Source organism: Nycticebus coucang, chromosome 16, assembly GCF_027406575.1.
Source record: "Nycticebus coucang isolate mNycCou1 chromosome 16, mNycCou1.pri, whole genome shotgun sequence".
NCBI classification, from domain to species: Eukaryota; Metazoa; Chordata; class Mammalia; order Primates; family Lorisidae; genus Nycticebus; species Nycticebus coucang.
Window position 1 is genome coordinate 12,822,784 of NC_069795.1, and position 27,259 is coordinate 12,850,042.

At 45.3% G+C, this 27,259-nt stretch overlaps 1 protein-coding gene across 4 annotated transcripts; it reads left to right on the plus strand.

The window, feature by feature from the left end:
• Positions 1-662: 662 nt before the first annotated feature.
• On the plus strand, positions 663-25,565 carry CFAP298 (cilia and flagella associated protein 298). Of its 4 annotated transcripts, none has more exons than XM_053564851.1 (7): positions 663-1,387; positions 3,644-3,811; positions 5,154-5,221; positions 8,131-8,289; positions 9,415-9,546; positions 10,319-10,414; positions 24,675-25,565. In XM_053564851.1, the coding sequence occupies exons 1-7, from the start codon at positions 1,249-1,251 to the stop codon at positions 24,930-24,932; spliced, it is 1,020 nt and encodes a 339-aa protein (XP_053420826.1). In that variant the 5' UTR covers positions 663-1,248; the 3' UTR covers positions 24,933-25,565. The 4 variants fall into 4 exon arrangements, with proteins under 4 accessions (XP_053420826.1, XP_053420828.1, XP_053420827.1 ...); XM_053564853.1 differs by lacking the exon at positions 24,675-25,565 and adding an exon at positions 16,226-17,995; XM_053564852.1 differs by lacking the exon at positions 24,675-25,565 and adding an exon at positions 10,703-11,009.
• Positions 25,566-27,259: the final 1,694 nt, after the last annotated feature.

The following is a 27,259-nucleotide window of genomic DNA, read 5'->3' on the forward strand; positions in this document are numbered from 1 at the left end:
TTGGCTTTGGGCATTCCCAGTTTTACAGTCAGACTCTTCTCTTTCACACACAAGTTCTAAAGTTTCTGGAACAGACAGTAGAGGATGCTTTGTAAGAGTCAAATCATTTTGTACTCAGCACTACCAGCCCTGCTCCCTACCAAGAAGAGACAACCATGGGTAGAGGCCTCGTACTATCATGTTTAGCTGGTGTCTGTTATCCACTGCAAACGTTAACCACCCCTTAAGGCACTGCCTAACCATCCAACCTAAAAAAAAAAATCAATCTCCTTGTTTAGTTTCCTTTATACCTGCATTTGAATTTTGTCCGTCCATTTTTTTCTCTTTATCACACATAAATATAAGATGTGTGGGAGCAGTGAATCGCTGGATCCAGGGCGCCTGAAAAACTGCGCCTGGCCCCGATTGCCGTTCAGAAAGAATTTGCTGGACTATGGCTGCTGCCCGGGTATTTGGGGGAGGGTCGCTCTAGCAGCAGTCGTTGGGGCTACCCTAGATGAATGCCAATCCCAAACAGCTTCCACAAAGAAGTTCGGGCATTCGCTCTCGCTCTTGGGTCCGGAAAGCCAATAGTCTGCAGACCGGAAGCAGCGAGGAGGCGTTTCCGGAAGTGGAGACTACTGGAGGCGGAAGCGACTCCGGGAGTTGGCGTGGCTGTAGGGAAGGCGGCCGCCGCTGGGCTGCTGTGGAACGTGGCACCGGTGATGCCCACCACCCCACACATGTTCCATCTGGCACCCCCTACCTTGGCCCACCCTTGTCCCTGAGTGAATCTCCGGCCCCAGGCTAATCGACGGGGCAACTCGCGCTAGCCTGCAGCAACTTGGTTTGTGTTTGAGGGTTGCCTGGACAACAGCCACTTCCGGGAGCGTGGTCTGTGAACCAGCTCGGCTGGTGCGTCGGTGATCAGCCTCCCTCCCAGCCTGTGTGGGTTGTTGCCGCGGCAGCAGCTCCCTACGGGGTGGGCTGGGGGGGTCTCCACGCACCCCAGGTTCTCCACCCTCGGGTTCTGATCTTGCGCTGGCAGTTCCTCTGACTGTTTGATCGTTGCTTCTGGCAACAGCTGTTTCCAGGAGATAGTGCTGTTTTCCCCTCAGCACCGCTGGCGCCAGAGCCCAGGCGTTCCGCCGTCTAAGCTACAGTTAGTGGGTCGCCGCCGTTCGCCCCTCCGGCTGACCTCGGCCGGCCGGGCCCGTGGGCCGCGCATCCGGAGTCTTTTCGCCGCTCCAACCACTCAGCCGGGCGGTCATGGTTCTGCTGCACGTGAAGCGGGGCGACGAGAGCCAGTTCCTACTGCAGGCCCTGGGGAGCACCGAGCTGGAGGAGCTCACGGTGCAGGTGGCCCGGGTCTACAACGGGCGGCTCAAGGTGCAGCGCCTCTGCTCAGGTGTGGCCAGACGGCCGGGGCAGGTCTGGGCGGGCCCGGGAGAGGTGAAGAAAACCGGCAATCTGTGATGGAGAAAGATGGGCAGGCTCGGGCGAGGAGTCAGTTTTGTGGAAGGTTGCAAAAGATTTGCAGCAGCCGAGTTGAAGTAGGACTTTGGAGTTAAGTGGGGATGCATAAAGAACCAGAGAAAGTAGGGTCTGTCTGGCGCCCCCGGCTCCGGGGTGGCCAGCGGGCGGCGCCAAGTGTGGGGAGCTGCGAGAGGAAAGAGGCCCTAGGAGGGAGCCAAGAGACCGGGCTGGAGAGCAGGTGTAGTGAACCAGCCCGAGCGGTGGGGTGAGAACTGGGTGAGGTTTTGAAAGGAGAATTGCCTATTTTGAGACTTCCCAGGTGAAGCAGTTTCCGGTGGCGAGCCACCGGCTTTGGGATTGCCCTTCAGAGGTGGGAAAACGGTGAGAAAGCCCTGGCGTCGCACACTCTGGTCACTGGGTTTCCACCGCTCCTGGAGACGCGATTCTGAGTCTCCAGTCACAGGGCTGTGGCCACGCTTCTCCGCATCCTCCCCAGAGCACCGCTGTCTAGTAGGACTTCCCCGCGGGGAAATGTGCCTTCGTGCCATCCGACTGTATCCACGAGCCGTGTGTGGCCATTGAGCATTTGAAATGTGGCTAGTGCGACCAAGCAATTAAATTTTTAATTATGTTTAATTTGAATTTGTTTAATTAATGCTGCTAGTACCTTCTGAATTAGCCCCGCTGTCAAACTTGCAGTGATGAGAGTACCATTATATTATTATAAACAAGTTGAGTATTTATATAAGTATATATAAAATCCATAAATATATGTAATAATATATTACTTTATGTGATTTATTAAATTACATAAATTAAATACGTGAATTTTGCATTATGGAGAACTTAAGGGTCATAGCCTCTTGATGGAGCATGTATACACACACACACAGAGTGGCCATACAGTTCATGTACAATTTAGAATAGTTGTCTATTTTAGATTGCACACGAACTTTATGGCCATCCTGTATATGGTTTAATTGTGCTTGCAAAACAAACTCAATAATAAATGTTTTTTTAAGCTGTGTCCAGTGGGTGGACCTGTGATCCCAGCTACTTGGTAGGCTGAGGCCAGAGAATCACTTGAGCCCAAGAGCTGGAGACCTGCCTGGGCCAAAAAAAAAAAAAAGTTATTTAAAACTTAAAGCACTTGAGGAAAAAAGAAACTCAAATTCTTTTTCTATAACATTATAAATCGGAAATGTGATATTGAACATTAAAGAGTCATGTTAGTGAACTTAGAATCCGTTGAACTATTCCACAGTCTCTAGTGTCAACTGTGACTGAGATACCAGTACTTGGCCTTGATAAGACCAAGTGAGATCAGCCTCCTGCCCCCCAGTTGCTTAGATGGTGGTAGAGAGAAAGACAATAACATCGGATTCAGTTTTACCAGTTTGTTTAATAGTTTTGTATGCGCGCTTCACAGCATTCTGGGAACACCCAGCTCCATGTGCCTCCTTCACAGGCAGGAAGATAAGGAAAGTGGAAGGGAGAAAGGAAGGCAGGCAATTTTTCCAGGTTAAAATGTGGATTGGTTTGGTGGTAAACATATGGATTAGGAAAAATATATAGCCATGCATTTAAATAGTGGATACATGTAATACTGGAAAGTCAAAGTCCTTGTTCTGTCTCCTATTTTCATGGGATGTGAGCTGCCTCAAATCCTCCTCACTGATTTATATATTTACAAAGTTTTTCTATCAAGTATTAGCTATGTCAATTGAGCCAGCCTCAGATGATATAGCTGTAAATGAAGGAAGATGGGGTATTGGTAACTATCTTGCCTACATACAAGGTTAAATTAAGTGTGATCATCTAACTGAACACTTGGAAAAATATAAAACCCTATGTGAATATGTGTTCAGACTTTCGGTGAGGGTTAATCTTGTACCTCCTGAGGTCCGGGAAGCACAAGTAGCCCAGAGGATTAGATCACAGAATTTATAGCCAGCCTCTCTGGGACAAGAGCAAATTCCTAAGCTCTGTGCGTCTGTTGACTGAGGATGAGTCAGTGACTCTTTGTCAAGGGTCCTGGACAGGTCTGGCAAATAGCAAGTGGTGGTGTGTTTGTGTTCAATAAAATAGGGAACCAGATGGTCAGGACCCTGCCCTGAGACCTTCCATTCCAGTGGGATATAAGGTGTTGTGGTGATTATGATACCTTTGTCTGTCTCTTGTTTTTAAGAAATGGAAGAATTAGCAGAACATGGAATATTTCTCCCTCCTAATATGCAAGGTCTGACTGATGACCAGATTGAAGAATTGAAGTTGAAGGATGAATGGGGTGAAAAATGTGTACCCAGTGGTGGTTCAGTATTTAAAAAGGATGATATTGGACGAAGGAATGGGCAAGGTGAGTGAGCATTTCTCTCACTTGTGTATACACACATGCTTGAATATACCAATAAGTATGAAAGCAGTTCTTTAAATTAAAAAATTGACCTCAGTATTTCTATACAAAATTAACAAAATATTGTGCTATGTAACCTCTGTGGTAAAACTCAAATCCATGATAAATTGGAGGTATAAAGGAAGTTTGTCTTCTTACTGAATTACAGCTCACTTTTAAGTATAATAGATGAACTAGATGAAATTACCATTTTTTGTAAGTCAAAATGGTTGAGAACTGACAATTTCATATGTTTTAACCTAATCACTTTGGTAGATACCATTGAAAATGTGTTGGAGGTTGCATTTTGCTATTGTTTGCAGATGTTGGGGTTTCTTTAGAGACTCTGTGGGAAAGGGTTGGGAATGTCAGCACTGAGTTCCCCCTGGGCCAAGGGCATACCTCTCTCTGGGGCAGTGCTTCAGCAGGACCCTGCCAGAACACTGAAGAAATTCTTCTCTGTTCAGTGTATGGTTGCTCATGTGGACTTGGAAGGAAGAAAGGATGATCTTTTTTGATAGTGTATCCCTTTTAACCTGTCTTAAAAGCTCCATTTAAAAAACTACAATGTGGGGCGGCGCCTGTGGCTCAGTCGGTAAGGCGCCGGCCCCATATACCGAGGGTGGCGGGTTCAAACCCAGCCTCTGCTGAACTGCAACCAAAAAATAGCTGGGTGCTGTGGCGGGCGCCTGTAGTCCCAGCTACTCGGGAGGCTGAGGCAAGAGAATCGCTTAAGCCCAGGAGTTGGAGGTTGCTGTGGGCTGTGTGAGGCCACGGCACTCTACCGAGGGCCATAAAGTAAGACTCTGTCTCTACAAAAAAAAAAAACTACAATGTACTTTTTGGTCCCTAAAACACTGTTAGGAGCAGAAGAAATAAAAACAGTATCTTTGGAAGGCCTTTGCAAGCTCAAAAATATATTTTATAAAATATCAGAGATAATAGGAATTCCTAGTATTATTTCCTTAGACTTGTGGCTTGAGAAAGTAGTTGTCTCCCACACCTTTCATACCTAAATTCATTCTCAAGCTGGAGAAGTCTTTGCTTTTCAGAAGGAATTACGATATATCAATGAAAAAAACAAAACAAAACAGTATCTCATGAACCAGTTAGCAGTTAATTATTCATCTCTAAACCAGTATGTTCTTAAATTAACCCTCTCTATTCTAATATAATTTTGTACTTAGAGTATTTTCAGTGTCTAATATTGTTATTTATTAAGAATAAATAAAACAGAAGGGATTGAGATATTTTAGAAACGTTTTAAAGAAGCTGTCTCTCCTTCTGTCCTTTTTTATTTTTATAGCTCCAAATGAAAAAATGCAGCAAGTTTTAAAGAAGACTATAGAAGAAGCCAAAGCAATAATATCTAAGGTTAGCTTTTCTAAATGATGCTCTAAAACTTGTCTTTTGAGATACAAACTCCATTTAAGACTTATCTCATAGTCTTTTGTTCCCTTTTCTTTTTCTCCCCCCACCTTTTTCTTTTCCTTTTTTTTTTTTTTTCTTTTCCATTATTTTCTTTTCATTTCCCAGAGGCAGAGGAAAGAAGCATGTTTGGAGTAAGCCCCAGCTTTTCCTTTTCCTAATTGTGACCAGAATCCTCCGTTTCTTATGAGCAGACACAAATTTTTGTTGGCCATGTAAATATAGGTTCATGTATAATTTAGATATAAACTTATGCATACTGATTTTCTTTTACCTTTTTGAAGAACTGGAGAAAGCTAAGTCAGGGAGATTTGAATTTCAAGGCCATTGAATAGCTTTACAGATACTTTATTGACATATGTTTAATGTAAGTAAGTTTTTTGTTATCGTTTTAAGTACGTATACAAAAAGCGTTTCATAAAGGGAGAAGCATACGGTTATACCATTGCTAATATCACATATCTGCAGCAAAAGAATTTAAAGATCTTCAAAGAATTGGTATTTGTATCTATTGGTTTTATTTATGTGTTGGTGACATTATTACCACCCTCTTTTAAAAATCTTCTGGGTTGACTGTTGCTTTTTCTTCTACTCCTCCTGGCTTGCTTGGCAAAACTGTTACTGCCAAAACAATATTTCCTAAACTCTTCAAGCTCTTCACTAATCTTTTAAGAGCTTCAGGAAAGTCTGCCCCTGTAAAGTAAAGTTTCCGTGAAGCCCTACAGGAAAGCCTTGCTTCAGTGTCTGCAAAACACATTGACCACAGAAACTTTTTCAAAAAGTACAAATAATAATTATAGCACCTAGTCACATCAGCAGATCTGAGAACATGGTAAGAAAACAGAGGTCTGGACATTGTTCCGCACCCTTTGTGCCCACATGTTCTGCACGGAAATCCTTCCCACTTGTTCATTACATCTTCCCTTGGCCTGTGTACTTCTCAGAGTGCTTTCTCCTTGGCATTTTTTTCTATGTTGCAAATGCAGATTCTGCCCCCTGCAGATAACTCTCAAAGCTCTGTCCTGTCCTCATGACATCTTCCTTAACTTGCTACCTGAATTTCCAGCTGGTTCCAAGATGGTTCTACCTGAACATCCAGCCAGCACTTCAAAGTCATGGTCTCTAGACACGAATTCATTGTTTCCTCACTCCTCTGCCTTTGTGTTTGGCACCCAAGGATAAGCATGTCCTGCATTTCTTTTTCCAGTCCCAGAGCCCCCAGGGTCCTGGTTCTATAGGCTGAGTCCTCGGTGCCACCGTCAACACCTCCCACTGCATCACCCATGTGCCTTCAGTTCAATCCCGTACTGTCTCCTCCTTGGATACCTCTTAAATCCACCTCCTTTCATTTCCACTTTATTTAAGCTATCACTTTATTTCAAACCCTTCTATGGCCTTTTGCATTCCAATACCAACTGTGTCATCCTACAATTCAATTCAATTCTGACACTACGCAGAGTTAGCCCAGACCCCACAGGTGAGGGGCAGAGTCCCTCAATTCTGACACTAACTACCTGGAGTTAGCATCAGATCCCACCAGTTAAAGGGCAAGGTGACCAACAGGACTCTTCTTACTTCAGATATGGAGCCACAAGTGGGGTCCCCAGGCAGCCCATACTTCTGTCTGACCTGGCCACAAGTTGGAGCTTCCCACAATACCTCTCCTTCAGGTTTAGTCATTCACTGGTGACTCATAGAACTCACTGAAGGCAAATACTTGTGATTATGGTTTTATTCTAAAGGTTACATCAAGAACAGCAGGTGGGAAAGGGGTTTGGGGTGCAGAGCTCCATGCTCTCGCTTCGTGGAATCCAGTTGCAGCACCAGCACGTCAGTGTATTCACTATCCAGAAAGCTCCACTAGCCTTCATGTCCAGAACTTGTATCAAGGTTTTGTTAAGTAGGTGTGATTGTTTACATCACTGGCCATGTAAGTGAACTCTGTCTTTAGCCCCTTCCCTGCCTTGGAGAAGGTAGGAGTGAGGCTGGTACTTCCTACCTGCTAATCATGTGCCTGGTCTTCCTGGCCACTTCCTTGTGCCAACCCTTCCTTGGGGGTTACCATGTTAGTTTGTACCAAACTGAGGTATGGTACAAAGGGTCTCTTCAACAAAGACACTCCTATCACTCAGAAATCCCACAGGTTTTTGAAGCTCTGTGCCAGGAATCGAGCACAAAGACCAGATGTATTCTTTATGCTATCACACCTTGCTCTGTAGTCTTCAGAGCCTGCTCCCTGGTGTCCCTCCAATTAGGTCTGTTCCACTTCCACTCCAAGATTGATCTCCCGACTTTCCCTGTCCTTGCCAGAATAAGTGATTGCTGCCCACAGCCGACAGAGTAAATTCAAGCTCCTCAGCCTGGCTTTCATGGCCATTCAAAAACAAACTCCAGGCTGGGCTCTGTGGCTCACACTCTGCGGTAGCACTCTGGGAGGCCGAACAAAAACGAGACCTTGTCTCTACTAAAAACAGAAAAACTGAGGCAAGAAGATCACTTCAGCCTGAGTTGGAGGTTGCTAGGAGCTATGATGCCACAGCACTGTACCCAAGGCAACAGCTTGAGATTCTGTCTCAAAAAAACAAAAACAAACTCCAGCCTACCCCACCAGCTTAGCCTTCTCTTTCCTGCCCCTCACCAAGTGGGCTGTTGTTGTCTGCTTTATAATATAGACCATGGGGTACTTGGCTCAGCCCCTAAAATCGATGGCAGTCACTTCGGGAGCAAGAACTGTTTGATTCCCCTTTGTTGCTCTGGCAGTATCTGGTAAGGGTCTGGTACAAGAACTTGATGGGTAAATATTGCAGTGATGAGCCACACTGTAGATAATGACAATGACGCCTGTCCACTTGCAGAAACACGTGGAAGCCAGCATGTGTGTTACTATGGAGATGGTGAAAGACGCCTTGGACCAGCTTCGAGGTGCAGTGATGATTGTTTATCCCATGGGGTTGCCACCGTATGATCCCATCCAGATGGAATTTGAAAATAAAGAAGATTTGTCAGGAACTCAGGTGTGTGCTTCTTGGGTACTCTGGAAGTTGAGCTCCTGTGCCCAAAGCCGTTTGGACTTGACTCTCCTCTGATGGATGCTGCGTTTGCTTTCTGCACAGCTTTCTGTCTTTGTCATGCTGTGCTTCAGAGCAGAGTTCTGAATGCAGGAGAGGTGTGCTCCTCTGAGTAGCTCCCGGTTGAGGGTTGGGCCCCCACACCCAGACGCAGCAGAGGCAGATGGGGGAGTTGGCCATCAGGAATAACACTTCCACTATCCTGGGCTGCTGGGAAGCCAGAAACCTAATTTGTTTCTATTTATACCCAATGTATTAGTCCCTTTGCTTGGAAATTGGTATTCTAGTCTTACCCTTTGCTTCATGTTATTTTCTTACCTTTATTTCCATTTTTCTTTGTTTTCCTCACTCATTCCTTATCCTGTTGGACAGTATTTCTCTAAGACATCTTAAATAGGTGGAATATGCAAAAGCAAACAACAGACCCATTGTGACTCTATTAAAAAGTCCAGCAGGGGCCAGGCATTGTGGATCATGCCTGTAATCCCAGCACTTTGAGAGGCCAAAACAGGAAGATCACTTGAGGCCAAGAGTTTAAGATCAGCCCGCACAACATAGCAAGATCCCATCTCTACAAAAAATAAATTAGCTGGTCTTGTGGCGGGTGCCTATAGTCCCAGCTACTTGAGAGGCCAAGGCAGGAGAATCTCTTGAGCTCAGGAAATTGAGGCTGCAGTGAGCTGTGATGATGCCACTGTGCTGCTGGGCAACAGACTAAGACCCTGTCTCAAAAACAAACAAGAACCAACTCAGCAGTATCCCAGTGCCTTCCCTGGCAATAACCTACAAATCTATCCTTCTATCCAAGAAGGACCTTATATTATGGATGAGGGTGCAAATAAGATAAGTTCCCCCATTTCCCAGAGCAAGAAGTTAACTGAATCATGGTACCACTTGAAACCTAACAGGGAGGGTACTAAAATTGAGGATTTTGAGGTAGAGGAGTCAGGGCTTTCCACAGGGGGTGTGGTATGGGAAGACAGCAGGGGCCAGAAGCCCTGGGTGCAACCACACACGTGTGGGGGCCCTGGTAGGCTCCTTAACACCAGTCCTTACAATTGGTCTTCCCAGGCAGGACTGAATGTCATAAAGGAGTCAGAAGCACAACTGTGGTGGGCAGCCAAGGAGTTAAGAAAATCAAAGAAGCTTTCAGACTATGTGGGGAAAAATGAAAAAACCAAAATTATCGTCAAGATTCAGCAAGTAAGTACTTGAACTTTAACAGGTCAGTATTTTTGTTGTTTGCCTTCCAACTAGTAAAAATTTACAGTGACTCTGAAAGATTTAAACTTCTTGTGCAAATATTTTAATCCAGTTGGCTTGTGCTTAAACTAAAAACATCCTTTCTTCACACCAACCAGAACTGGAAGAAAACATGGATTGACTAGCAATATCTGCAGTTTGTTTTCATTTGTGAGGGAGAAAGAATATGCCATGTTAATTTCAACCTTAAAAAGAGGGCCACACATAAACAGAGTGTTTCTTGGAATGAAAAACACACCCCAGAACACTGGTTTCAAGTTTTTTCAAACTGCTGGTGCTCTGTAAATGAGGAGGAAGGGTCCGAGGCCACTGAAGGGCGTCAGGTAGAACTCTCTATATGCTTGGCTGCCTTGGTGTTGCGTGTGCTTCAGAATCATTGCACTGCAACTGGGGGAAACGAGGCCACCACCGTTATCAATATTCAGAGCCTGGGGCTCTGAGGTGCCTCCCCTCCCCACTGGAGCTGCTGTGGCTGCCATGGGAATGGCCATGACAGAGACAGCATCTGGTCTCTGTCACCATGAGAGTTTAGAGTCAGGGCTGCTGAAGACCAAGACCTCCCTTGATGACTCACTCCAGATGACCAGATGGGGATGACTCGTTCACCTTTAGCAGTTGGCACAGGCAATTGTAAAACATTCACTATAACTTCTCGGATTGTCACTATAAGAACATAGTAATCCACGATTTGCTTTTGCCCTAATCTTTTCAGAGGGGACAGGGAGCTCCAGCCCGCGAGCCTGTTATTAGCAGCGAGGAGCAGAAGCAGCTGATGCTGTATTATCACAGAAGACAAGAGGAGCTCAAGGTATAGCAGACAGGTCTGCCACAGAGCTGGCACTCTGGGCGTACCCTCCATGTCTTACCAGGGCAGGTCGGGGACAGTAAGTTCTGTAGGGTGTTGGGGTGCATGGTTCTGGAACTTACATCTGTCCGAGAGCTGTTGGGCCCTGTCAGGTGACCCCCAGCATTAGACACTAAACATGTCCTGTTCTGGGGTAACCCAGAAGGGAGAGCAGCCATGGGTTCTTTCTTTAATCTATGTGTGAAACATTCTCCTGAAATGCATTCCTGAGTAAAATGTATTTATTTCCAGAGACTGGAAGAAAATGATGACGACACCTGTTTAAATTCTCCATGGGCAGATAACACTGCTTTGAAAAGACATTTTCAGGGGGTGAAAGACATAAAGTGGAGACCAAGATGAAGTTCACCAGTTGATGAAGCTTTCAAAAATATTACCTCGCCTTGCTTTTAGGCAAAGTAATTATAATAATAAAAAGGACACCCACCAAAAAAAGGCCACTCACTATAAAATATGGTGAAATTTCTAGTTTTCTTATAGTTTGAATTTTCAAAATAATTATTCAAGGTTTTAGAACTTAATAAATACATCCTCAGAAGAATAATGTGTAACTTATTTTGTTTCAGGACAGCTATTTAATATCTCAGGGTTTTCTTTGAGAAAATACCAAAACTAATTACAAACATTTTTTTCTCCCTCATTACTTTGTTCTGTATTGTCATGATAACTCATAGTGGAGGAAATCTGAAAGGACCTTTTCCTTCTTAGCAAGTCAGGCACTTGATAGGAAACTTGACCGCGAGTGACCACTAGGCGCCGCTAGCCACCCACGAGCCCTTTTCTGGTGCTGTTTGTAGATTTTTCTGGAAGCTGAACTCTGAAGCTTGTTTAGAGATTCCTATGAAACCACTGAACAGTCTTCTGAAGCTGGGCATTCCCCTGGGGAAAGTTCACCTCCTGGCTGCTGCCTCTCTGGCCTTTTCTTCTAGGAGTAAAGGCTTCACCTGTGCTAGGTATTGAGCAGCCAAACTGGCTAACCTTGACACTTAAATTCTTCTGTGGTTTCTCAGCTTCTCAACATCTCCTTCCTCGGGATAAGTCCTGAAAATGAATTCAGAGCCTGGTAAAAATGTGTGGCTGTCCCTGTGGAAGGCAGGGTCTGACTTCAGGCTCAGCTTCCAGCTCTCAGGCTCACTGGACCCATCATGTTAGGGAGCGGGAGCCTTTGACTTTAAATGCCTCCACTCCACATCCTCATAAACCATTCAGGTAGCCTCAAACCCTATATCTCAGCATCCGAAAAACACTTCCTGGGCCTAGAAATTTCCTCACGCTTGCCTTATGCTTGCCTCACACCTGCAAGATTATGTTCCCATAGAGCAGTGGTTCTCAACCTTTCTGATGCCTCCTAATGCCATGACCCTTTAATACAGTTCCTCATGTTGTGGTGACCCCCGACCATAAAATTATTTTCATTGCTACTTCTTAACTGTAATTTTGCTACTGTTATGAATCGTAATGTAAAAATCTGATCTGCAGGATGTATTTTCATTGTTACAAAGGGGTCACGACCCACAGGTTGAGAACTGCTGCCATAGAAGACAGTGCACATGCCCTGAGGGGAAGTGGGGGACCCGGGACATTTCCCTCACCCTGGCCTTCTTGCCTGGGTGCCTGAGCGCCCCACCATCCTGGAAAGAGGAGCTGTGCAGGTGAGGGCAAGTGGAAGGGTCAGTGCCCACCTGCTGACAGGCAGCCTTATCTCAGGGCCAGAACCCCAGACCTAATCGCAGAGTGGTGTTTCCTAAAGTGAGCTGTGGCCAACTGGATCTTGGTATACGTACTCTTTCAGTCAAGTGTCAAATTTGGTAAAGCCAAATTTGCATCATTTTCATTTTTACTTTGATTATCATTTTAAAACTCCCATGAATAGTTTCTGGCTTTAGATGAAGTAAAATTTGCAATAAGGTCCTACGATTTTGGCTCAGTGCCTGTGGCTCAAGCGGCTAAGGCGCCAGCCACATACACCGGAGCTGTCGGGTTCAAATCCAGCCCAGGCCCGCCAAACAATGACGGCTGCCACCAAAAAATAGCTGGGCATTGTGGCAGGTACCTGTAGTTCCAGCTACTTAAGAGGCAGAGGCAGGAGAATCACTTGAGCCCAGGAGTTTGAGGTTGCTGTGAGCTGTGATGCCATGGCACTCTACCCAGGGCAACAGCTTGAGGCTCTGTCAAAAAAAAAAATCCTATGATTTTGTTTAATGAGCATTCTTTGTCAATGTTTATGTGCATTAAATTTGCACACTTGCAAGAAAAAGATAATGAAGCCATGTGATCACAGTAGATCTTTTTAAGCACCCCTCCTTCCATGTCATCAGGAATCCTTATCAACCCAGTGGGATATGGAAGTTCTCTGGGGCCATTATATTGTCCGTTGACATAATTTGTCTTCTTACATGATTATTTCATGGAGACCAGGAATGCTGATAATAAAATTTGGCACCACCTAAACCCTTTTGACCAGCAAACTGACAGCAGCAGGCAGTGTTTCTGTTACAAGATTACCTCGTTCCTTGGCAGCTGCTCTGTGAAGAATGTGCCATCAAGCTTGAAATGACCAGCTACATGCTTAGAACACAATAGCCTCGAGGGGTTTGGACTCAGCCAAATGCTCTGCCAAAGCCTCAGCAACCCCCGTGGAGAGGTGACAAGGGGACCCTGACCCTCACACCCCACCACACACACTGTCACAAGACCCTAGGAGTCACCATTCCATGTTGAACGTCCTGCTGATCACAGAGAAAGTTCAAAAAGAGCTGTGGTTGATTTCCAGGTAAAGTTCAATACTGGAGATGACAGTAATGGCAGCTGGCATTTATTGAGATCTTACTATTTCCCAGACGGTTGTACTAAGCACTTTATCTGTGTTTTTTCTATTTACACCTTCAAAAATATCTCGTAACAGCCAAATTAGGGAAAAAACCTATAGTAACCCATATAGCCTATGGCTAGGAGGAGTGAGAGTTGTAAGAAATACCTGTATAGCTCAATAATGGAACACCTTGGTGGAAAGGGCATGGAGAGGGATTTAGCTCTCCTAACAAGCATGAGAGCTCGCGAGAGGAGAGCAGTGGTGAATTGGCAGTCAGCACGAGATCAGCCTTATATTAGGCTGGAGAGAAGGCAGTCGGGAGCCATGCTGTCACGGACCGGCTTACTCTGTCTCCGCTCCTGCCTGCAAAACGCCAGCACGGCGTCTCTCTGCTGAAGATTACCAAGCTATGCTAGAGACTAAGATCTATCTATTATTCTAAGACTGCTTTACTCTAAGACTCTCTCTCTCCAGCTAGATATCCCTCAGGCACCTAACAGACCTGAGCAAGGTAACTTAGTGGTCCACATCTGGAACCTAGTTAAGCCGGGCCCGAGACCTGGCCACTCCTGGGCCCTGAAGTAGTGTCAGAAACGAGATGTGACAAATGGCATAGTCGGCAGGATCCCGTGAACGCAGACCAAGAGGGAAATAAGCTTTAGCAAATAAGAAGAGAAATAGAAATACTTAAAGGGAAAAGAAATATCTAAGACAGCCAAAAACAGGCCTTTCTCATTTGGTTTTTCCTCATCTTTCCTATGTTTTCTTTCAAAATTCTAACTACTTCTTTGGGGAAAAGCCACTAAAAGCCTTTAGCCTCTTCTGGGAAGTGGCTGGGGAAAAAAAGGTAGAAAGCCTTTAGACAAGAGGGAAAGAGAAAGAACTAGGAGATAACCTTTAGTAAACACGCCTTTAGCCTCAGGGGTGAGAAAAACATTCGGTAAAACAGCAAAGAGAAAAGTTTGGGAACAGGTTGCAAGAGTTTATTAAGTTAGGAAAGAACTTCTAACTGCCTTCCCCTATATCTTCGCCCACTGCCAGCAGGAAGTAGCTTTTGAGAGACCGACGCCCGAATCCCCTTTTTGGCAGTTAAGAGCTCTGAATTGAGGCAGATCAAGGGGGCTGGTGAAGAAATAGAGGAAGGGAAGCTTTGTAAAACAGCTAAGATTCCAGAGTAAAAAGACACAGCTAAAGAGTTCTGTCCCTTTAAGGCAGCCAAAGGTTCTAAGTTGAAAAGGAAAAATGGTAATAAAAAATTGTAAGAAGTAGAAGGCCGAAAGAAAGTCAGAAAAATCATGGCAAATGAGATACAGCAGTTGAAGTGTCAGATGGAACCGCTTAAAGACGAGATTAAGATCATGGCAGCTGATATAAAACAGTTGAGATCAGATGAATCTTATTGAAGCAGGTAAATGCTATATTGACATGACAACTCAAATTGGGCAGCTGGAAGATCAGAGGGTAAATTCCCCCAGTTAACGTCAAATACCATAAATGTGGGAAGTTAGGTCATAAGAGAAAGTGTTTAAAAGGGAAAATGCTGAGTGCTAAAGAAAAGGAACAAAGAGCGTGTAAACCTCCAGGTGTATGTCCCAAGTGTAAAAAAGGCTTTCATTGGGCAAACGAATGCTGTTCTCAATTTGATAAAGATGGAACACCTTCACTATAGGGCAATCATCAGTTGGGCCAGAATAGGACCCACTGGTAAATGCAAAAAGTTAAAACAGTTTCTTTAATATTTTCATTTCAAACTATTCTCAGAAAAACAGTATAATTCAATTCTATGCTATGGGAGCATTCTGCCAGCTTGGTTAGACCTGTGGTGCCTCAGCATAAAACTGAGGAAACTAAACCAGACCAATGAATGACAATTAGATGAAATGTTTGTGGAATATTTGGTTATCCCGCGTGGTGAAGGGGTAACCCACCTCTCATCAGCGTCTGTGTACCATAACCGGGTCAAGCTAAAGAGCCTGGACACGGCCCAAAGGAGAAAGGGACACTGCACAAGTGGCTCCTTTGGAAGATGAGAGCGCAGACAAAGGGAAGAGTGAGAGCTAAACCACCTTTGTGCTAGGGAGTTACATTAGAAAAAGTCTAGAATCAATTGGCAAAAATGCTGCTGGAAAAGCAGCTTGAAAGCAGGAAAAACTCTGCTATTGAGGAACTGTGAAGTGCGGGACCACTGAAGGACCACGAGTAACAGAGCCTTTGAGAAGACTGAAGTGTGGGACCGTTAGTTCCATGAGTAAGTCTTTTGAGATCTGTGAAGGGTGGATTTGTTAGAACCGCGAGTAGAAAAGCCTTTGGAATAGCCAGAGAAAAATCCTTGCTTGCAAAGATTGCAAGGAAAGTGCTCTTTTGTTCATCCATTAAGTAAATATCAAAGGAAAGTTGTACAGTTAAAGAAATGGTAAATTCTCTCAGTAAAGATTCTCAGTTTAAAAAGACCTTTAAGGGAATTAACATTACAATCATCGTTTTTCCCTAGCAGTGGCTAATAGTTTACATCTGTATTGGGCTTCCTCATTTAAAGAGCCCATACCTGGAATTCTGAACTTTTGATAATTATTCTTTTGCCTATCAAAGGGCTAGATAATAGAAAGAACTGCCCTTACCACATTAAAAATTTTGCCTGTATATAAAAAAGGGGGGACAGGTAGCAGCCCGTATAGCCTATGGCTAGGAGGAGTGAGTTATAAGAAATACCTGTGTAGCTCAATAATGGAACACCTTGGTGAAAAGGGCATGGAGAGGGATTTAGCTCTCCTAACAAGCATGAGAGCTCGTGAGATGAGAGCAGTGGTGAAATGGCAGTCTCTACACCTGTGGTGTTGAGAGGCACGAGATCAGCCTTATATTAGGCTGGAGGAGAAGGCAGTCGGGAGCATGCGCATTCTGTCACGGACTCGCTTACTCTGACTTCTCTCTTCTGCCTGCAGAACGCCAGCATGGCGGCGTGTCTGACTACCAAGCTATACGAAAGACTAGGATCTATCTAAGAAGACTGCTTTACTCTAAGACTCTCTCTCCAGCTGAAGTAGTTAGCCCTCATGCACCTGACAGCCGAGCGAGGTAACTGAGTGGTCTGCGTCGGAACCTAGTTAAGCCGGCCTGAACCCTGGCCAGTCCTGGCCCCTGGCAAGTGGTGTCAGGAATGAGATGTGACAATAAACCACTGTTGTGATTTCATGAATTAAAAAACCAAAGCCCCAAAAGGTTAAGTTGCTCAAGGTGAAGCATCTTAATCACCTGTATGCCCTAGTCTGCCCTAAGTTCCCCCCACTGTGCCTGATGTCGTTATAAATCGCTGCCAGTGAAGAGTGACAAGTGGACGTCTGTGGAGTATATAACTGGTGGGCCCAAAAGAAGAGTGGCCTATTTGGAGAGAGATGACAGCCTTTGAGTTTAATGTGTGGGCCAACGGTGACGAAATTGTGGTTCCCAAGACTCGGCTTTGGTTCATGTTGTAGTCTGCCCAGGCTGCCGTACAAATCCCATGGATTTCTTCCTCAGTTCTGGAGGCTGGGAAGTGCAAGAGTGAAGTGCCAGCAGGATAGATTCCGTGTCTGGTGAGGGCCGGCCTTCTCATTCATAGACAGCTGGTCTCTTCACTGTAACTTTACATGGCTTAAGGGGCAAGAGCTGTTCTGTGTCCCTTTTATAAAGACACTAATGCCATTCATGAGGGTTTTGGTTTCCCAGCAGCCAAACTCTTAAGGCTATCACCTTGCGCTTAGGTTTCAACATAAAAATTTTGGGGGGGGGGGGAAATAATTCAGGGGCACAGATATTCAGTCCATAGTAGTTTACCAACTGTTGTGAGGGGGTTAGAGGAAGATACGTGAGCCCATCCTTGAGATGCTTTAAGTGAAAACAAGCTTGTTTCAATCTGAGAACTACGGCTCCAAATGAGAGACGAATGCAGCTGGGGTTGCATGCCAGCTGGTGAAGAAACCCTCACCTGCTTGCAGACCCAGTGTAGGATTCTGGTCATTCCAGCATGGTTCAGAGTTAGAGTATAAACGGATTCCCATGGGCTAAGTCCTGGTCTGTCATTACTTTGAATGGATTGAATTCCATATACAGATAGTCCCAGACTTACCAGGGTTTGACTTAAGATTTTTTGGCTTTATGATGGTGCAAAAATGCTACACATTGAATAGATGCCATTATTCAAATTTTGAATTTTGAATTGCCTTTTTCTAGGCTAACAGTATAGATACTCTCTCCTGCCTAGCTCCAGTCAGCCCTTCGATCACAAGGTAAGGAACCCATACCCTATAGAGGACAGTGTTGCCAGAGGATTCTGCCCAACTGTAGGCTAATGTGTGTTCTCGGCACACTTCAGTGGACTAGGCCAAGCTATGATGTTTGCTAGGTTAGATGTATTCAGTGCATTTTTGACTTAGGATACTTCTAACTTGCGCTGGGTTTATTGGGACGTAACCCCTTAAGTCAAACGTCTGTATTCAGACCAAGAAAATAAGTGTAGCTGTCTTGCTATTCCAGCAGTGAGGCAGGATTCCAAGAGAGCACATGAGCCAGCATCCTTAGAAAATGCAGAATGTAAGTGCCAAAAACCCCATTTGTAGTTCTGTAACTAAATCCCCGCCCCTATGCCCGGTCATGTTGAGTGGCAGCCTTGCCAAGAAGCCACATAACTGCAGCTTTGTCACTGCCTTTCTCTTGAACCCTTTCTAGAATAAAGGTGGTACGACAGCCCCAGGTACCCATGTGCATTTTGTCACTGTCCCCTCACTCATTGGGAGACACAGTTCGGTGTCCAGGGATGCCAAGACACGGAGACATGACAGATATAATAAAAGCTGACCACCGGCCTCCTTTCCGTCCTCCACGCCTGCTGCATGGCCATACCCTGTTCAAAACAGAGGAGGGAGGGTGTCGCCTGTGCCTCAAAGGGATAGGGCACTGGCCCCATATGCCAGAAGTGGTGGGTTCAAACCCAGCCCCAGCTAGAAACTGCCAAAAAAAAAAAAAAAGGCAGGGAGCTTTATTCTTCTGCGTTCTCCCTCCTTGTTTTGGTACGGTGCTGGGATGGAGCTCAGAGCTGATGATAAATTAGCAAAATATAAACTCTACCAGGATCATAAATTCTGGCTAAATCACTTCTGATTGCAAAGGTAAGAGGGAAGATAAAGCAATTAAGGGCATTGAAAGGCAAAACCCAACCCCCCCCCCGCTGAGAGCCGCTTTGAGCTTGCCTGCTAGACAAAATGAACGCAACACTCAGGATCAGATTCCCAGCTCTTCTGGCAACTATTTCTGGGTCCCCAAACATAGTATTTCTAGAGGTAACTTGCATTCAACAGCAGAGGGAGGTTTGAGTGGCAGAGCTCTTGATTTTTTTTTTCCTTGGGGAATAAACATGATTTCAGTTATTAGATACAGGATTTTCATAGATTTACGCTGAAAGGAATCATAAATTAAGGAATACATCTAGAAAACAAATGCCATTAGTTGGCTGTTAGCAAATATGATTTGACCTATTAAAGTTTGACATGGTCTCCATCGGAAAATTCATTCTGAGCTGAGATGGAAGAAAAGGAAGGGACACATAATTGGGGGGTGGGGAACCATTTCAGAATGTGTGGACACTTCATTATTTTTTAAACCGTTAGGCAGTAAGTCGCGTCATTCTCCTCCAAGCTCCCCCCTGCCAAGCTCTGTTAAAGCCCTAGCCCCAACCCCCAAAAGGTGACTGTCTTTGGAGAGAAGGCCTTTACAGAGGGGATTAAACAGGAATAGGGGGAAATGTATAGTATTAAATAATGGAATCAGTAAAGAATGAAAACAAAATAACCATATCAATAAAGAATAAGACCAACAAATAAGCCAAGGAAAGTATGTGGAAGGAATGAATAAGGATCAAAGCAGAAATTTAATGAGTTGAGAAAGAATAGCAAAATTTGAATACCTGAGTTCAGAAAAACTCAACAAAACTGAAACTAGTCACCGACATAATTTAAAGTCACAATTACACAAAATAAGGACAAAAGGAAAATAACGATTTAGTATTTTTTTAATGTCTTAGCCCATTTTCTTTTTTTTCTTTTGCAGTTTTTGGCCAGGGCTGGGTTTGAACCCACCACCTCTGGCATATGGGGCCAGTGCCCTACCCCATTTGAGCCACAGGCGCCACCCCCTTAGCCCATTTTCTATTGCTGTAAGTGAATACCTGAGACTGGGTAAATATATAAAGAAAGGAATTTATTCCTTATAGTTCTGGGGACTGGGAAGCCCAAGGTTGAGGAGCTGCATCTGGTGAGGGCCTTCTTGCTGGTGAGGATTCTCTCCAGAGCCCCAGGGTGGCACAGGCCATCACCCAGAAGGGACTCGCGAGAGATAGCCAACCTGGCTTTGATAACAGACCCATTCTTGTAATAACCCACTGCCGTGATGACACATTAATCCAGTAATCCCTGAATGAATGAGGGTAGATCCCTTGTGACCCAATCATTCCTTAAAGAACCCAACTCTTACTACCATTACATTGGGTAACAAGTTTCAACATGAGTTTTGGAGGGAACAACATTCAAGCCACAGCAATGATATTTAGGCAAATACGTTTGAAAACCTAGATGAAATGGATACATTTCCTAGGAAAATAAAATGTGTTCAATTGACTAAAATACAGAGAATACATATAAAGACAACTTCCATAGAGGAGAGAAACTAGACCTGAAAAAATCACCAAGGAACACTACCAAAATTTTAAAGAACAGTTAATTCTAAAGCTGCTTAAATTGTTACTAGAGCACAGAAACATTAGTCAAGTTTATAAGTTACTTTAGTGAAACTAACGTAATATTATCACAACTGACAAAGACACTGTTATTTCACTATATCTATGCAAAAGTTTTTTTGAGACAGTCTCACTTTGTCACCCTCCATAGAGTGCTGTAGCGTCACAGCTCACCTCAACTTCCAGCTCTTGGGCTTAAGCGATTCTCTTGCATCAGCCTCCCAAGTAGCTGGGACTACAGGCACCCACCACAACACCCAGCTATTTTTTTTGTTGTAGTTGTCGTTGTTTTAGCTGGCCCAGGCTGGGTTCAAACCTGCCAGCCCCATTGTATGTGGCCAGTACTCTGAGGCACAGAGCTTGATGCAAAGGTTTTTTTTTTTTTTAATTGTTGGGGATTCATTGAGGGTACAATAAGCCAGGTTACACTGATTGCAATTGTTAGGTAAAGTCCCTCTTGCAATCATGTCTTGCCCCCATAAAGTGTGACACACACCAAGGCCCCACCCCCCTCCCTCCTTCCCTCTTTCTGTCCCCCCATTACCATAATTGTCATTAATTGTCCTCATATCAAAATTGAGTACATAGGATTCATGCTTCTCCATTCTTGTGATGCTTTACTAAGAATAATGTCTTCCACGTCCATCCAGGTTAATACAAAGGATGTAAAGTCTCCATTTTTTTTTAATGGCTGAATAGTATTCCATGGTATACATATACCACAGCTTGTTAATCCATTCCTGGGTTGGTGGGCATTTAGGCTGTTTCCACATTTTGGCGATTGTAAATTGAGCTGCAAAGGTTTTAAATAAAAATAAAAAAACATAATCCAAAAACATGTTAAGATAACATTTTGACCAAGTGAGATTTATTCCAGGAATGTAAGTGTTAAATTAGGAAATCTGTCATACTAACAGATCAGGGAAATATCTCATGATTTTATGGACTGAATGTTTGTGGCCACTAAATTGAAGTTCTAACCCCCAATGTGATGGTATTAGGAGGTGGAGCCTTTGGGGTGATTAGATCATGAAGGTTGAATCTCCATGAACGGAATTAGTGTTCTTCTAAAAGGCTGGAGGGAGGACCCTTATCCTCCACCATGTGAGGACACAGCAAGAAATTGCCATCTATGAACCAGAAAGTGGGCCCTCGCCACTTTCTGCTAGTGCCTTAAATCTTGGACTTGTCTCCAGAACTGTAAGAAATAAGTGTTTCAGGGCAGCACCTGTGGCTCAAAGGGGTAGGGCACTAGCCCCATATGCCAGAGGTGGCAGGTTCAGACCCAGCCCTGGCCAAAACTGCAAAAAATAAAATAAATAAGTGTTTCAGCAGCCCAGGCTGTGATGATTTGTTAAAGCAGTTCAAACTAAGATTGATCAACTTCATAGATGTTGTCTTAGTCCATTTTCTTAGTTGCTACAACTGAATACCACAGACTAGGTAATTTATAAAGAATCCAGCTTCATTTAGTTCATGGTTCTGGAGTCTGGGAAGTCCAAAGTTGAAGGGCTGCCATCTGTGAGGCTCTTCTTGCTGCTTCATAACATGGTGTGAAGGCAAGAGCATGCCAGCTCAGGGCTCTTCTCCTGTAATGTCCTTGGGGTTCGTCTGTGTTGTAGCACCTGTCAGAATCCCCTTTTAAGGCTGAGTGATATCTGCTGTGTGGATAGACCACATTTTGCTCCTCCATCGGTGGTGGACGCTTGGGTTGATTCCACCTTTTGGGTATTATGAACAATACTGTATTAATGCTGATTTTTCATATGTAGGAATTATATAGCCCAGTACATCCTACCAGATGTCTTTATTTTCTATATACAAATATGCTAATTTTACTGTTTTCCTAGGTGAACCTTAGAAAATTAGGTTTTAAGAAGGCATCACATCCCGTGATCATCTTGGCAGGGGTCTGGAGAGCTAAGCAGGGTGGGTGTCCATGGGCCGTATGCTGTGTGGACCACCCAAGGCTTTCCAGGGTAAAGGGCAGGCTATGGTCCTGACCATTGGTGACTCACTCTCTGGGCCCAAGGTGAACTAAGCCTTCTCCAGGGAGACATGCTGGGTCATAGGGAGGGCTCGTAACCCCGGGCCCAGCCAGCTGTGCACAGAGAGTGCACATCTTCTCTCCATTCTCTTCTCCTCCCTAGTTTCCTTTTCATGACAGCCAAGCAAATCTCCTGAGAATCCTGTGTGGCTGGACTGGTGACCAGAGAGAAGAGAAAAAAAATTTCCCACTTTCCAGCCTAAACCAGCCTTTCTCAACACAGCATCAGGGAGTGTGGCTGTTGAAGCTAAAACAACTGGGTGTATCCTGGGGGAGCAACCTCTACCACTCACTGGCACTGCCCCACAAGCGTCCTATGCCAGCACCTTGCAGTCCTTACCTTATTTACTCCTTGAGGCAGACCTTTGCTGCTGCTGAAATCTCCATTTCACAGATGAGCAGACAGGGGCACAGGGAGGAGGGTGGCCAGCAAGCCACCAATACCTCACCGCTAACATATGGCAGTGGCAGGATTGGAACCCAGGTCAACTGAAGCCACAGACACCCTCAGCACCCCATTCAGGCTGGCCTCTATTCAAGATGTAAAGAAGAAATGACACCCTACACCTGGCCACTTTGCAATGTGTTTTAAGGATTGGGGGAAATAGCACAGACGTGCACACGTCCATGAGTGAACAGACCCACACATAGGGCACGTGTGTTTTGTCCTACAAGAAGCTAACGATTGTGATGGAGGGAGTGAGTGCACCAAGGAAGGATGAAAGCCCTGTGTGCCGCTCTGGTGCTGGATGAGCTTTGTGAGCTGGCGCTCTGTCTTGGCGGGGATGAGGGCTGGAATTTGAAGGCGCTGACTGACAGATCTGCCCTGCCCCCTCCCCCCGTGAATGCCTCCAGTGTGACAGCCAGATCTGTGAGCCCTGAGCAGGAAGAACCACGTGGGTTAAGGTGGGAGCAGATGGATGGGACCTTTCTAGAACACAAGCCACCTACTAGCCTGGCAGTCTCTGCCAGCACCACGCTTCACTTTCTTTCTTCTCGGGTCACATTCCTGAGAGCACTGAGTATGTCAAAGTGACATTTCATAGCCTAGCCATCCACGCGCAGAAAAGGGCATGATCCTAGGCTAAAAAAGGTGTATTTTATATTCACGCACTTGACTTTCAAGACCCTGAATGAATTTTGCTGAAATATTCACCTTTTGGGTTTGGTCCAAGTATGTGAAGTTTTAGCCCCAAGAGTCTTTTTTTCTTTTTAAAAGAATATTAAAAGTGACTGAAAAGAGGGATTTAGAAATGAATGGCTATTTTTCAACATGTCTTATAAAGTGAAAAGAAGCAAATGCTATATTTCTTACAGAAACAGATTTAAGGGAAATGAGATTTAGAACCCAGGGGCCATTGATTGAAATGCAAAAGATACATCCTCGCAGGTTTCAGTAAAAGGTCCTTGTAGGCTTCAGAATTCAAACTGTAGCTGCCAACAGGTGAGAATTAGGGTGACACCCCTCATCACAGATGGCTCAGGACCACTCCCCTGGGTTTTAGCACCATCTATCTCACGTTGCAGGAAAACCCTCCATCGCCAGCAACCAGGGATTGCTGGTCACCCTCGCGGAGATAACAGTACCTACGAGAAGTAGTCACAAAGCCCCACACAGCCCAGCGCAGGTGACCAAGCTTTCCCACCATGTGACTTCACGTTGCATCTGCACCCTACCCCGTACATGATGCCAAATTCAGGTATCTGTGAGGGCTTGAGAAATAGCACCCTGTTTCCCACCTGGGATCTGAACCAACCGGAAACCACCTGTCATCTTCAGGACAGATAAAGTTGACAATGGACACCAGGGCTGAGATGTGACCAACAGCTTCCTTGGATCAGCCCCAGAACAAGACTTAGGCCGCTGTGGCCAACCACAGTCCTCTCACTAGATCGTAAGCTTCTGGAAAGGCGGGGCTTTGCCTTCTCCGTATTAATATTCCTGAACGTGGACTTCTCGTGTTTACATTGCCTGGCCTGGTTCCTGACACACAAGAGCCGTCAATAAATAGCTGTTTTGGAGGAAATTGTGATGGTAAAAATGCAAAAAGGATGTGTGTGTGTGCATTGTGCGCACATGAGCACCCACCCCCCTCTGTGCCCTTTGACATTTTATAGTCCATCTCTGGGGACCTGGGTGTCAACCGATTCTCCAAGAGTTCACAGATGTAGGTCAGCATTCTTTACCCCACACTGGCCCCCCAAACCAGCTGAGAGCAAATGCCAAGGTCACTCTGTGGACCACACTTCCTCCAGGGCAGCTTTGCAGCCGTCAAAGGGAGAGGTGCCTCGGGAGCCTCTTCCCAAGCGTTGGTCGGAGCCAGCTCACTGTGTTACTCCCCACGAGGCTGAGGTTATGTTTGCCATCTGCCTTCTCTGCTGTACTTCATCCGGCTGTGTGTTGGTTCTGGCTTGTGTTAAACATTCAGAAATTTTGCAAACTGGCTGTTTATCACAGACATCAGTAACAATTTAATTATGTAAGCTTACAATCGCATAGATCATGTTAGGCGCAGAAGTAGTCAATTCTCACCACATCCTAATCCTTTCACTTTTTGCTACTATCTATTCTGTCCAGGGCACCGACATCTACCATCCCTGCAGGGTGGAAGCACTGTGTGATGAGAGCTACAGGCATCTCCATCCAGCTCTGCATCTGCGAGGCATTTTGGTAGCCTGCTCTGACCACAGAGGGAGTATTTATACCACAGAAATTGGCAAATGCTACAAATCAAGACTTTCTCCCACAGATCACTGGTTGTCTTACCTTTCCCTGCACCCACTGGCTCAGCCCAGTGTGGCTGGCACAGAACAGGGCTCAGCTCACAACTCATAAATAAGTTCCTGAATTCATCCCAGTGTGGGTATGTCACCTGCTTCTGCTGGGACCCCTGTGACAGCTCACCTTGTGCTACTGCCAGCTCTGGCACTGGCTCTGGAACCTATCCTGTTTCCTGTGTCTTTGATAACGAATGACCATCTTTTGCTGTGTATGTGTATATTACCCAAACTTTTGAGGGAAAAATAAGGGGGCACATTACATAGGGATATGAATTCCATTTCTATGTAAACGTTTTCAGTTTTATTTATGCTTATGCGTTCAAAGTGTAACTCTAGAAAGCAATAATGATATCCGTATGTAAAATACCCTGGAATATGGTAATTGGTTTCGTTGAACTTATAACGAATTTGCAATGAAAGTATTTTTAGCTAACGAAGAGTGATGTATTTCTCTTCGTATACTTTAGGCAGGAGCTAACAATCTAGCTGACATTTTTACAAAAAATTATGGGAAAATCCCTTGGAAAATGTCAACAGTTTTTGAACACTGCAAGCGTTAAGCTTTGACTTCGAATTAAAAATTAAAATCAAAGTTTTTCCTGACAGTTTGGGCCAAAAACGTGTGTGCATGTTATATATGGAAAAACATGGTACAAACTAAGTGCTAGGACCCAGCAGAAACACTCTCACAGCTCTGGAGGTGGGGAGGCCAGGATCCTGGTGCTGGCAGGGCCGCACAACCTCTGCAGGCTGAAGAGACGCCTTCCTTGCCTCTCAGTCTCTGGTGGCTGCTGGCACTTCTGGGTCTGTATCTGCCTCACTCCAGTGTCTGCCTCTGTTGTCCCGTGGCGTTCTACACACACACACACACACACACACACACACACACACACACACACACACACACACACACACACACACACACACACACACACACACACGTACGTCTGTGTGTCATCTCCTGTTCTACAAAGACACCAGCCCTTGTATTGAGCCCACCCTGATCCAGTGTGACATCATCTTCACTAATTGCATCTGCAGAGACCTTATCTCCAAGAAAGATCACATTGAGTTCCAGGTGCACTTGAATTTCTGGGGGACACTCTTCAACCCACCGTGGAGTCCCTGCAGTAAAACCACTGGAGTGCCGTTCCTAAGGGGTGAGGTGAGCCCTGAGAGCTGCCCGATGCCAGCCATGACCGACGAGCAAAAGCACTGGTGAAATGGCTGCTACTTTGCTTTTATGGCTGCCTTGTGGACAACAGCAAACTTGCTGTACAGCCATGTCATCCACCTTGGCGTCTCCCCTTCCACTTTCTCCCGCGTGCTCTCTATTTTCAGTGACTGACTCATTGTCTAAGCAGATCCACACCTCTGGGTGGCCTCTGCCATGTCACCTTCTGGAAGTTAGGGTTCAGCCTCTCATTCTGATGACTTATAAAGCTGACTGTTGTCTGCCGCTCCTGCACAGGAAGCTTCGTGAGCACTGTTGACGCAGAGACGTACATTAACCTCTTTCAGTCTTATGGCGTTGGTAATACCTTGTATTTGTTGAGCCCTTAGTGGTTATCAAAGCTGACATCACTAGTATTATTTCATGCTCATTACAATCCCATGAGAAAGTCGTAAGAGGGTTCATGGACCTTTGGAAGAGATCAGTGGTCCCCTTGAGAATTCACAAGCCCCAGGATAAGAATTCAGGAAAGGAAAGCGTTTTAAAAGCTGATGGAGCCGGACACAGTGGCTCACACCAGTAATCCTAGCAATTTGGGAGGCCAAGGCTGGAAAGTCAGGCGTTTGAGACTAGCCTGGGAAAAGAGCAAGACAAAAGTAGAAAAATTATCCAGGTGTTGTGGTACATACCTGTAATCCCAGCTACTGGGGAGACTGAGGCAGGAGGATTACTTGAAGCCCAGAGTCTGAGGTTGCTGTGTGCTATGGTGATATGCTTTCACTTCAGCCTAGGTGAGAGAGAGAACTTATCAAAGAGGGAGGAGAAGGGGCGGGGAGAGAGAGACAAAGCTGATTTCTGCTGGGGCTTCCCCACTGCCTGAACCCAACAGCAGTCAGGGGAGATGGCTGATGGTAGTCTAGAGGCACAAGAGTGGATGAGGCTGGAGGAGAGTGGAGAGCAGATCTGTTGGGGGAAAATGAAAGATTTCCTATACGGAATGAGCAAAAGGCCCAACTTCAGGAGTTGGGCTGGGGTCCAGGGAGCCTGGGTTAGGAGGCAGGCCTGGCTCTTAGCTGCCTGCCCATCAGAACCCCTAAGGAGTCTGGGTGAGGAATGCAGATCCCTGGGCCCTGTACCCTGAGTGTCTGTCTCAACAACTCTTGGTGGGGGGTGGAATCTCTTTTTAGATGTCTTCAGCCGGTGTTAGA